General features: G+C 37.1%; 1 protein-coding gene across 1 annotated transcript in view; it reads left to right on the top strand.

Annotated features, from left to right (window-relative positions):
- Nucleotides 1-13,037, top strand: part of LOC105158995 (BEACH domain-containing protein B) — a gene marked incomplete in the record, with an annotated part of 28,034 nt that overhangs the window by 13,112 nt on the left and 1,885 nt on the right. The window contains 24 exon segments of the mRNA XM_020692716.1: nt 1-236; nt 1,603-1,776; nt 1,907-2,067; nt 2,156-2,471; nt 2,575-3,007; nt 3,121-3,454; nt 3,586-3,774; nt 4,407-4,668; nt 4,755-4,946; nt 5,024-5,242; nt 5,324-5,500; nt 7,039-7,151; nt 7,269-7,730; nt 7,889-8,102; nt 8,637-8,858; nt 8,953-9,417; nt 9,488-9,829; nt 9,922-10,371; nt 10,451-10,497; nt 10,599-10,692; nt 10,928-11,134; nt 11,686-11,811; nt 11,900-12,271; nt 12,376-12,607. Coding sequence (XP_020548375.1) covers nt 1-236; nt 1,603-1,776; nt 1,907-2,067; nt 2,156-2,471; nt 2,575-3,007; nt 3,121-3,454; nt 3,586-3,774; nt 4,407-4,668; nt 4,755-4,946; nt 5,024-5,242; nt 5,324-5,500; nt 7,039-7,151; nt 7,269-7,730; nt 7,889-8,102; nt 8,637-8,858; nt 8,953-9,417; nt 9,488-9,829; nt 9,922-10,371; nt 10,451-10,497; nt 10,599-10,692; nt 10,928-11,134; nt 11,686-11,811; nt 11,900-12,271; nt 12,376-12,607 — 6,039 coding nt within the window.

Below are 13,037 nucleotides of genomic sequence, written 5' to 3'. Positions count from 1 at the left end.
TGAATTGGTTTTCACAAGACAATAGTGAAACTATAGTTTGGAAAATCTCCCAGTTAATTCAGGTTATTGGCGGGCATAGTATATCTGGAAAAGATATTCGGAAAATATTTGCTCTGCTTCGTAGTGAGAATATGGGTCTTCAGCAGCGCTCAAGCTCATTACTCTTAACCAGCATGTTAACAATGCTAAATGAGAAAGGACCAACGGCATTCTTTGATCTCAATGGGATTGATTCTGTAAGTTCAATTGTTCTCCTCATGGAAATATACACCGAACTTTGCTAATACCCTCCCCCCCCCCCCCACCCCTGTACCAATGTGAATTTCATGTTATCATTAATCTGGGTGTAATACATATTAGTATTTCCTTCTAATGCGAAAATATACATATTAAAGTGGCAGGTAAGTAGAAATATCATGGTAACGATAAATAACAAGTATGAGGTTACTTAAGGATTAGATTTCTTTTCCTAAAACAAGCCATTACATACTGAATGAACCCTTTCTTTGGAGGTTTATCAACAATGCAGATTACACAATAAATTGCACCTAAAAAATTTAAGTGTCTAAAATCTTCATATTGTGCTACACCTACTGAATTGCTTGATATCTTCCCCTAACTTTATTGCTATAGAACTCTAGAGAAGCTTATGTTATGTATGCTACACTTTTCACTAGTATGCAGATTATGTTGCGCACTACTCTGCAAACTAAGCTGTATGCTTTGCCAATGTGGCTAGACAAATCTTCATTCAGGGATTCTTCAGCTCATGATTATTTGGAGCTTAAAATGCATATTATGAAAAATAAACCATCTCTATTCTCTTTGTAATTGAAGTCCTTTACCTATTTGAACTAGTTAGCCAGTCAATTTTGCCTATTTTCTCTACAGCTGTTAAATCAGTGAGCACTGGGGAACGAGGCATACAGTAATAAACTGCTTTCCACAGTTGGATCTTACACAACTTATTTGAGATGGAGATATGATATGGACTCATGAAATTATATGTGCGAGTTGCATATGGTAAACTTATGTATTCCAGATTTTAACAGAAAACTCGACATCAAATAAATTGATATACATTCTCATGTAAATATCATATTCTACTCAACTTCTATCCCTTACTGGATAATGTTCCTTGAAGTTGATTATCAAGCAACAATCTTTGGTTTCATAGTTTCTTTCTTCCTTTCACAGTTTCATCTTTTGCAAGAGTTCTATAATCTATTTTTCATTTCATGGTAAAAAAAAACTGTATTTAGATTTCATTTTTTTAATTTTCAAAGCAGTATGACTTTGTTCTTTCTGAACAGTGCTCTCCTGTTTCTTTACATACCGACTGCTCTGATGACAAGGGTGTTAATTCAATAATGGGACAAACAATTTCACATATCTCTAGGGTCTTATGTTTTGGGTGACTCATATAATACTTAATTGGGAAAAGGAAAGGGTGACTGGAGAAAAAGGTGCGGCTGAAGTCTTATTTTGAAAACCTCTTACTCTGTTGAATCTTATCTCTTACCTTGTTGAAGGCATCTTCATATGTAATTCATCTTTTTATAGTGCATGGTTAATTGACTTAGCATGTGACCTCTTATGCAGGGCATCGTAATCAAAACACCAGTTCCATGGCCTGTGTACAAGGGATTTTCATTTACATGTTGGCTCAGGGTAGAAAACTTTCCGCAAAATGGACCAATGGGGCTCTTCAGTTTCCTAATGGAAAATGGACGAGGGTGCTATGCTGTCCTTGCAGAGGACAAATTGATTTATGAGGTGAAGCTTAGAATTTTATACATTGTCTTTTCCCAATTTGAGACTATAGCAATCTTATTTGAATAACTTAACAGTGTGTTTGGTGAACTCTAATTTCATGCTGGTTACTGACCCTGTTTTGGTATGTCAGTCAATCAATCAGAAACGGCAATGTATATCGATGAATTTGAACCTTGTGAGAAAGAAGTGGCACTTTTTCTGTTTGGTTCATTCTGTTGGTAGAGCATTTTCAGGGGGAAGCCAGCTGAGATGTTATTTGGATGGAGTTCTTGTTTCCTCAGAAAAATGCAGGTAATCTCATTTCTTATAGAGGGTGAATTTTTATGTTGTATCCTGCAAACTAACAGATGGTTTTTTTATTTGATCTTCTAAATTTCAGATATGCTAAAGTTAATGATCCATTGACTAGTTGCACAATTGGAACTAAACTCGATCTACCCATATCCAAGGACGAGAATGTCACTCATTCTATCAAAAACTCTTATCCTTTTCTTGGTCAGATTGGTCCCACATACTTGTTCAGTGATGCTATCTCTTCTGAACTAGTGCAGGGCATATATTCTTTAGGACCAAGTTATATGTACTACTTCCTTGATAATGAAATTTCTGTCTATGTGGATAACTTTTTGTCTGGTGGAGTTAGTGATGCCAAAGATGGCCTTGCATCAAAAATCATCTTTGGACTTAACGCGCAGGTTCATTCTCTTTTCTTAAGAATTTCATGTTAACCATGGAGTTTTTCTTTATTCAATAACCACAGAAAGTCTGGCAAATCAATTGTTTTCATCACTTCTTCAGGCAAGTGATGGGAGGAAATTATTCAATGTGTCACCGATCGTGGATCAAGCACTTGATAAGAAGTGTTTTGAAGCAACTGTACTGGGTGGCACACAGCTATGCTCTCGACGGCTGCTGCAGCAGATCATTTATTGTGTTGGGGGGGTATCTGTGTTTTTTCCTCTTTTGACACAGTGTGATATTTATGAACATGAAGCAAGCGATCAAGTTGGCGGGACATTGCTCACTCCTATTAAAAAGGGGCATTTGACTGCTGAAACTATTAAGCTTATAGCATCTATTTTGGATGATAATTTGGCCAATCAACAACAGATGCTGCTACTTTCAGGATTTTCAATACTGGGATTTTTGCTTCAATCAGTCCCAGCAAAGCAGCTAAATTTGGAAACTCTTTCAGCACTGAAGCATTTGTTTAGTGTTGTTTCTAATGGTGGTAAAGCATGAAGCTTTTTCTTGCTATCAATTTTTATAGTTTTTGTTTGACATGTATGTAAGCTACTCTCTTTGGCAATGTGCACTGTTTAATTACTTCTTATTTACCTCCAGGCTTGTCAGAGCTGCTGGTAACAGATGCTATTGCTTGTATCCTTCTTAATCCTCATATTTGGGTCCACGCGGTTTACAGGGTGCAACGAGAACTATACATGTTCCTTCTCCAGCAATTGGATAATGACCCAAGGTTGCTAAAGTGTCTCTGTAGGCTTCCTCGTGTGCTTGATATTATTGGACAGTTTTACCAGGATAGTGAAGAAACCAAACATGCTGTTAGAAGCAAGCCAGTTGTACATGTCACAGAACGAATTGCTGGAGAGAAGCTAGAGAGACAAGAAATACATAAAATTCGTCTCCTTTTACTAAGTCTTGGTGAGATGAGTCTTAGGTATGACTTGTGCTTTAACCTCATTGTATCTGTATTCTATCTTTCAAATGCTTCTTCTATGGTGCTTCTATAGTTGAAGTTATCTGATATATTTCTTTTGAAGAAATTGTTGATTTTATTTGGATTTGCAGGGAGCATACAGCGGCGTCTGACATAAAAGCACTCCTTGCATTTTGTGAAACCTGTCAGGATATGGCATGCATTGAAGACATTTTAAACATGATGATCCGTGCTGTTTCCCACAAACAACTCCTCGCTTCCTTTCTAGAACAACTGCATGTCATTGGAGGCTGTCATACTTTTGTCAATCTCCTATCAAGGTATCTATCATAATTTTAAGATAGAATTCAAGCTTGATTTGATGTTAGATAATAACGTGCTATTTTGAGAGGGAGAACACAATAAAGCCTCTCCTTATGTGAAGGTGGTGATGGAGGAAAGGGCCTTTGTTGAACTATTCTCCAACAGGGTTCTTATATTTGAGAGCCTTGAAGGGAGAAAAGATTGCATTTACTTCATTCGTAAATTACTGAAGATGTGGAAGATTTAATCAAGTTATTGTGTTTATGATCATTGTTTATGCTATCATATTTGATCTGTGACATTCTGTCAGAATCCTCCGACTTTCTTTTTTATTTTTAGTGCACAGAATTCTCTTACAGTTGGTCTAGTGTGTGGTTATTTGATTAGTTGGTGATCTGGATCTAGTTCAAGGTGTTTGAACCAGATTGTGAATATTTAGAGTTATCCTAGGCACTTTATTCATCTCTGTGGTTTATATGGAAAAGCATGTTCTGAATTTTGGATCTATTCAGAATCCTGAGCAAGATATGGTCTCTTCAGTATCAGTTTATGAAATAAGATTGCTTGAAACGTGTCTTCTTTTCCACGTCCTGATTTTGTTCTTTGATCAGTTAAGGATGTTTCACGTATTTGTGACTAACCTTTGTAGGGATTTTGAGCCAGTTAGATTGCTTGGATTACAGTTCATTGGAAGACTTCTTGTTGGTCTTCCAGCAGAGAAGAAAGGATCAAAATTTTTTAACATTTCAGTTGGACGGTCCAAATCTCTATCTGAAGTTCATAAAAAAATAAGCTTAGATATGAAACCAATTTTCTCCATAATATGCGATAGGCTCTTCAAATTTCCACAGACAGATCATCTCTGTGCTACACTGTTTGACGTTCTGCTAGGTGGTGCTAGTCCGAAACAGGTTATGCATCACATTGCTTTCTATTATATCAGGACTTTCATGAACAATTTTACCTATAATTCATAATTAATTTGATGTTTCTGCAGGTTTTGCGGAAGCATAACCAATCTGATCGACCAAAAAACAGCAAAAGTAATTCTCAGTTCGTCCTTCCACAGGTTTTATCCCTAATATTCAGATTTTTGTCAGGTTGTGAGGATCGCACTTCAAGAATGAAAATTATGGGAGATCTTCTAGATCTTCTAGATTCAAATCCTTCAAACATTGAAGCTCTTATGGTACTAATAATTGCGGGTTGCTCTGGTTTTATGCCAGAAGAAATTCATTCTTCTGAATAGTAGATTGTTTTATGTAGGAAAATGGATGGAATGCTTGGTTGGTTGCCTCTATGAAGCTGGATGTAATGAAGAGTTACCAAACCAAAATGCAAAGTCTTGATGACTCTGAAATGGATGAGCAATATTCTGTGAGAAATGTATATAGTCTTGTTCTTTGTCACTATATGCTTTCTGTAAAAGGCGGCTGGCAGAATTTAGAAGAGACTGTGAATTTCCTATTAATTCAAAGTGAACAAGTATGTCCAGTTGTTGCTATCATTTTATCATTTGAATTTTAGACATCAAAGGGTAAGTTCCCATAAGTCTTGTTTTTGCAGGTTGGTGTGTCATGTCAATCTTTTCTACGTGATTTATATGAAGATTTGATACAGAAGCTAATAAACTTATCTTCAGAGGAAAATGTTTTTGTCTCTCAGCCATGTCGGGACAACACATTATACCTTGTCAAATTAGTTGATGAAATGCTCATTTCTGAAACGGATTATCGGCTTCCGGTATGTCATTTACCTTGCAGTTGTAGTTGCTTGTTCAACTTCTTGGATCTTTTTTGGCTCAACACTTATCATTGTTGTTTTTTCATTGAACTTGGGGAATCTTACCAGTCTTTTAAATTGGCGACTGAGAAGTGTATTTGTATGTTGTACTCTCCCTAAATTGTTGGCTTTTTCATTAGTCTAAGACTAGTATTCTTCTCGTATTTATGCTTTGGCTATTTTTTATTGAGTTACGCCATGTTTTAACTGCTTATTCTGAGAAATGTTGGTTAGGAAAATGAGGAAAAGTTGGGGCCTGGATGGCACTTTCAGTTCCTGCAATGTGATATTTTGAGATTTTTTAGAGAAACGATTTTCTAGAAGATTTAAGAATGCGTTTGGAGATTCAGTTGAAAATCTTCAAATGACATGTTAAAATGTTAGCATATGTCTGGATATCTCGTTCTCAATTATCAAAAAATTGTAAATGAGCTTTGAAATTAATTTTGGAGGTAAATGTGGTAGTATATGTGTGGTCAAAGTTTTTCCTCTTATTTCTGATTTAAATTAAAACCAAGTATAGCATATCTTTAATATATAAATGGAATATTGTGGGTACATATATCTGTGTAAATGTGTAAGACCTGAAGTTTTTAAAATTATATAACACACTGTATGTTTGCATGTGTGAATGTGTACCAAATCCAAGGCTCAAATTCTCCAATTCAAAACATGGCCAAGAGTCCTCCAATTGAAACTCATCCTCTATTTAGTTCAATGGCTTCCACTTGGAGTATTAGGTTTTGCATCAAAAGAGAAGAAACCATCTCCCTCATGTGAACTGTGGTTAAAATGTGCCATTAGCTATCGGGGGATTTGTCTTGGATTTCATCATTTCAGTGGAGGAAATATGCAAAAGAAATTAAATTAATAGGTCCAGTCTATGAGACCCATTTGTTGATGTGGTGGGGGGCCGTTTTTGTTTTCTTTAATTTGAACTGTTGTCAAGAAAGTAAACTCTTCTGGTGCAGAAGATTGAGGCTTAAAAAACTACAATTGACCATAAAGCTAACGGCTGAGAAACATGAATTCGAATGTAAATTTCCTCTTATCTCACAGTCATATTACCCATGACTGAGTCATGCATTTTGTAGCACAATATTAACAGAGTAGATAATAACGTCAGTTATTCTTGAAGCCTGTCATCTAGGAGGTAAATACTCTATCTCATCAGCCTTGCTTTTTGGAAAAGATAGCTAGACTTTCCTTTAGGCCCTAATGTATAGACTGTAAGCTCCAGGAAAAATCCAAAAAAATCATAACAAGTAACCATTACACACTTCTGGTGGAATGGTCATGCACTATGGATTCATCTTAGAGTCCATTGTCTATATGCAATTTTAGGTTTTCAAAATTGATTTCCCTTGTCAGCTTGTAATTTGTTAAATTGGTCGTTTGCACCTGACGTGCTGATAGATCATTTTGTGTTCCATAGTCATTATACAACTTGTACATTATTCTGCTGTTAAAAGAACAAATTTATTCTTCTTGTGTAATAGTTTCCTGCAAGCAGCTCCAAGTTTCCTCAGTTTCTGGAACTAGAGAACTGCCCAGATTTCGATGCTGCTTTATTTGAGGTCTTGCAGGGAGAACCTGGTCAAAACTTATCTGGGTACATCAACTTGATTTTGAATGTTAAAATATAAAGAATTTGGTTGTATTTGTTGACTTTATTTCAGTTGCAGTTTTATTTGTTCTTTCTTTAACATAGTTCACTTTCTTTTAATAGGACTGCTGGGGTAAAGGACCAGCATTATTTCAATGAAGATGGAAAAATTGTTGATGAGTGGTGGAATATATACGACAAACTCTGGATCATTATCAGTGAAATGAATGGCAAGGGACGGAGCAAGATGTTACCAAGATCGTCATCATTTATGGTGCCATCTTTGGGCCAAAGAGCTCGCGGATTGGTAGAATCATTGAACATCCCTGCTGCTGAGATGGCTGCAGTAGTTTCAGGGGGAATTAGCAGTGCGCTGGTTGGAAAACCAAATAAGACTGTTGACAAGGCTATGCTACTGAGAGGGGAAAGATGTTCAAGATTTGTTTACCGCCTAATAATTCTCTATCTTTGTAGATCATCACTTGAGAGAGCATCTCAGTGCGTGCAACAGTTTATCCCTATTCTGCCTTTCCTTCTGACTGCTGATGATGAGCAAAGCAAGAGTAGGCTGCAACTTTTTATCTGGTAATTTTATTTCACAATTCTACTTGCCATGTTTGAATGGATTAATGTGTAACAGTTTCATCATGGGAATGACTCGTTTAAAAATAGAACTTGAATATGCTGATGTTTCTTACGAAATGTATTGTTGAGAATTGATGACTAGTTGATTTTGTGCATAGGTCCTTGCTAGCTGTTAGGTTCCAGTATGGAATGCGTGACGGTGGTGCCCGCTTTCATGTCATTTCTAGCTTGATACGAGAAACTATCAACTGTGGGAAGTCCATGCTAGCTACGAGTATCATGAGTAGTGATGATTTGTCTGATTTTGCTAATAATTCAAAGGAAGGGAACGCTATATTTGATTTCATCCAAAAGGATCGACTTCTTGATGCGGTGTGTCTCTATATTCTTCTACCCAGTTATTACTATTATCAGCTGCTTTGTGAAGACAAAATGGGATGGACTTATTGAAAATATGCAATTAGATTAAATGACATCTATGGTATTTGCATGATTTTATATCCTTGGAAAAGAGAAGTGTTGTTCATGTCAAATCAAGTATTTAGGTTTATGGACCCTTGACTCTGCTGCCAGCCAGCTTTTCCTGGCGGGAAAAGATTCTGGGGCAAGTAACCTTATAACATTAACCATAACTGGAGAGCGAGATTCAAAAGAATGATATGAAGTCGGAGCCTATGGCCTTCCATTCACTTATATCCGTGTTTCTCATGTCAAGTCACATCTTTTCTAGCTGGGCTGCTGCAAAAATGTGTCTTTGTTTGTCAAAGAAAGATAAGTGATTATTATCAAATAATATTATATTGTCTTTACGTCTTCTCCCCACCCCCCACCAAAGAATAGAATAATAAGATTGTCAAATAATTTATCTTGCTATGGCTTGTCAAATTCGTAGCCTACATGATGCAGGTTGCTGATGAAGTCAAGTACATTAAGACTGTGACAGCTGATCGAAGTTTGCAATTAGATGAACTGCGAAGTAGACTGGAAGAAAATGCGACAATGGATTCTAATCAAAAGAAAGCTTTTGAGGAGCAAATACAAAGTTGTTTAAATACCATTCTTGCTTTGGATGACAGCAGAAGATCTTTGTTCCAGCTCACTTTGGATGAGGACAAGCAAATTGTCGCTGTAATTTTTGCTAATGTCATCTTTTGCTAGCTAGCCCTGTCACTTCTTTTAACTTGGTATTGCCCTGCTTAATTTCAAGTTGTTGCTTAAACAGGAAAAGTGGATTCATACTCTCCGCTTGCTGATCGATGAAAGGGGTCCGTGGTCAGCTAAGCCTTTCCCAAATAGTGTAGTTACACATTGGAAACTTGATAAAACTGAGGATGCATGGCGCCGTAGGCAGAAGTTAAGACGAAATTATCATTTTAATGACAAGCTTTGTGTCCCCCCCTCCGTAGTAGACGCTGTGCTTGCTTCTACCAATGATAACAAACTTGGTCTTGGGGTCCTCGCTTTGGATAAAATGAAGCAACTTTCACTGAAAGGAATTCAGAGAATTACTGATGAGGGATCTGCAGAACCAAGTGAAAGTGAGGTTCAATCTACCCAACAAAAGATCTCAGAGATAGAGAATTCATTGGAACAACAGTACTCCGAGGTGACAAAAGAGAATAGTGAGCAGGAAATTGTGCAAGACAGAAGAGATTACTCTTCAGTAACAGAATCAGAGAAGAGTAAGGTATGAATGTAAACATTAGGATAGAACAGAAAGCATATGTAATTGCTCTAATTTTTTCATTTATTTTCAGGTTCTCATGGAGATCCCCTGTGTTCTTGTGACACCAAAGAGAAAATTAGCTGGGCGATTGGCAATTATGAAAAAAATCATACGTTTCTTTGGTGAGTATTTGGTGGAAGGTACAGGTGGATCATCTGTTCTTAGAACCTTTTATTCTTCAGGCAGTCTTGATCACAGCACTTCTGAACACTTTGGAGGACCTCAGAGGCAGAAGTTTCTAAAATTGCCCACGGATTTGAATTTCGATTCTGAAAGGTTTAGTGTGAATGAGGATATAAATTCTATTAATGGAGATAATGATAGAAAACAGCACAAAAGTATTAAGCGTCATCGGTGTTGGGACATATCTAAGGTACTTAAGTTTTCTTGATTTCTTGACTCTTTTAGTATCTAAGTTTATTCAGTGGGTATGACCTGATAGCCACCTTTTGTTTCTTATCGTAGATTAAGGCTGTTCATTGGACTCGATATTTGCTGAGATATACTGCAATAGAGATCTTCTTTGTTAACTCTATGGCTCCAATATTTTTGAATTTTGCATCCCAAAAGGATGCAAAGGATGTTGGAAGTTTGATAGTGGCAACAAGAAATGAGTCTATATTCCTCAAGGGGCACAAGGACAAGGCTGGAGTTATTTCATTTGTTGATAGACGCCTAGCTCAAGAAATGGCAGAAACTGCTAGAGAAAGCTGGAGGAGAAGAGAGATTACAAACTTTGAATATCTGATGATTCTTAACACCCTTGCAGGAAGGTCATACAATGATCTGACCCAGTATCCTGTATTTCCTTGGGTGTTGGCCGACTACTCTTCTGAGACTCTTGATTTGAAGAAGTCATCAACTTTCAGGGATTTATCTAAGCCTGTTGGAGCTCTTGATCCTAAACGATTTCAGGTTGGTCGATATTATTTGCATTCTGGAGCATTACCCTCTCTTAGCTAATATCTTTCACTGCTTCTTTTCTATGACTCAGGTTTTTGAGGATAGGTACCATAACTTTGTTGATCCAGATATTCCCAGGTAATTTCGGCATTTCATGGTATTTTATGACTCTAATTTCCAAAGCTATGCTGCTATGTTGTCCTATTCTTCATGATGATTCCCTGTGCTTCCTTAAACAGTTTCTATTATGGTTCTCATTACTCAAGCATGGGAATTGTGCTCTTTTACCTACTTAGATTAGAGCCATTTACCGCACTCCACCGCAGTTTGCAGGTATGCTTTCTTTTTCCATGATTACTGTTTGTTTCGCTCATACTAGATTGCTATTCCATTACAGATTTTGGGCCCCTGGTTAGGATTTTAGTTACTTTCTTGTTCTTTTCAAAATTGTTAGCTCTAAACAGTTGCGCAGGTTTTATGTTTTTATCTGATTGCATCTTATTTGTTCTTGTCTGTTGATTCATAATCTGTGTTCTCAAAATGGCTATCTTGCTCTATCTTCAACCAGGGTGGCAAATTTGATCATGCTGACCGACTTTTCCAAAGCATTGAAAGCACTTTCAAGAACTGTCTTTCAAATACAAGTGATGTGAAGGAATTGATTCCTGAATTCTTCTACATGCCGGAATTTCTAATAAATTCGAACTCGTATCATTTTGGTGTAAAACAAGATGGGGAACCAATAGCTGATGTCTGCCTCCCCCCTTGGGCCAAGGTGTGCTTAATTCGCCCAATCATAGTTTCTCTTTCTTATTTTATGTTGGCATCCTTTTTCTTGTTATGATCTGCCATGGGTTGGGAAAATGATACAAAAGTAACAACTGTAATGTAGGGTTGGATAATTGCTCTGATGTTTTTCCTTCCTTTTCATTTTCTATTAAACATTTTAGCTAATGGGTTTTCGTGTTAACCTGGTGGGAGATGTATCATTGTTTCCTGCAAGGCTGTTAGTTATGGTATAAGCCTGTGCAGAATTTAAAATGAGTTGCAATATGCTTATCCTTCCATTCATTAGTTATGCTGGGATCACATTTATGTCCTTTTTCCCTTCATTACCATCAAAGAAATACTTCCAGGGGGCACAGTCTTGTGTTTGAACCTTACGTGTGTGCTTGTGTTGGCTGCGTGTGTGATAGTTAAAAAAAATGTGCGTGAGTGTTTTGGAAAAGAAAAAAAACTTGCAGTCTGAACTTTTACTTTTATAGATTTTGCTTTGTATAAGTTTCACATTGTAATTTAATTCATTTAATGACCTTCCATTTCTAGGGCTCGCCAGAAGAATTCATTAGTAAAAACAGGGAGGCCCTTGAAAGTGAATATGTTAGTTCAAACCTTCACCACTGGATTGATCTGGTGTTTGGTTACAAACAGCGTGGAAAACCAGCTGTGGAGGTATTCAGAGAAGAAACCTTTTTCCCATTGACTCAATATGAACACTAGAAGTGTGAATTTTCCTAATCTTTGAGATGCTAATATGCAGGCTGCAAACATTTTTTATTATTTAACTTATGAAGGTGCTGTTGACTTGGACAACATGGAAGATGATTTGCAAAGGTCAGCCATTGAGGACCAGATTGCTAATTTTGGTCAGACACCAATTCAAATTTTTCGTAAGAAACATCCGAGGAGAGGGCCACCGATCCCAATTGCTCATCCTCTGCGATTTGCTCCTGGCTCTATTAGTCTAACTTCTGTTGTTCCAAGTATAAACAATTCTCCTTCAGCAGTGATGTATGTCAATGTGTTGGACTCATACGTTGTCGCTGTGAGCCAAAGCCTCACAATGTCTGTTAAGATGTGGTTGACCACTCAACTGCAGTCTGGTGGGAACTTTACGTTCTCTGGCTCTCAGGTGTGTTGTTATCTAATGTTATAACCACTACTTTTTCCTTTCTATGACATATGTATAAACACATAGTATGTGTGTTTGTATTTTGACTTTAGATCTTCCTGCAGGATCCTTTTTTTGGCATTGGGTCAGATGTACTCTCCCCTTGTAAAATTAGGAGTCCTCTGGTGGATAACTTTGATCTTGGATCAGAATGCTTTGCAACCTTGCAAACACCATCTGAAAACTTCCTCATTTCCTGTGGCAACTGGGAAAATAGTTTTCAGGTCTTGTCCCTGAATGATGGAAGAATGGTGCAGAGTGTTAGACATCACAAAGATGTGGTCAGCTGTATTGCAGGTAACAATTCTATTGTATGGAGAATTGTTACTGGATCTTTTCAATCATGTTGCAGCATTCTTCATGAGCCATTTTCAAGCAGAGATCTCCCAAAAGAAAACTTCTTGTGTGATTTGGGGCACTTTTTGAGAAACCAGACATTTACACAGCAGACTACACTGCTTTTAACTTTTTAGGTGCTTGTCTCTTATATTTCTGTCTAATGTTGCATGTCCATCGCGTCTACTGACAAAATTAACAATTTATCAAATTTATCCATTTCCAGAAATATCTCCTTGTCTTGTTGGTGGAATACCTTTTCTTCAATATAACTAAGTAGTATATTAAATTCACACTTCTACTTGTGCATATTCACAGAGTCTGAGTTGAATTCTCTTGCTTCTTGTGTAATTTCCCACAGAAAGTTGGTTATAGTTGTAAATGCACTGGA

The sequence above is a fragment of the Sesamum indicum genome, linkage group LG3, assembly GCF_000512975.1.
Source record: "Sesamum indicum cultivar Zhongzhi No. 13 linkage group LG3, S_indicum_v1.0, whole genome shotgun sequence".
NCBI lineage: Eukaryota > Viridiplantae > Streptophyta > Magnoliopsida > Lamiales > Pedaliaceae > Sesamum > Sesamum indicum.
The sequence above is the reverse complement of the archived record's forward strand: the minus strand, read 5'-3'. Positions and strand labels throughout refer to the sequence as shown.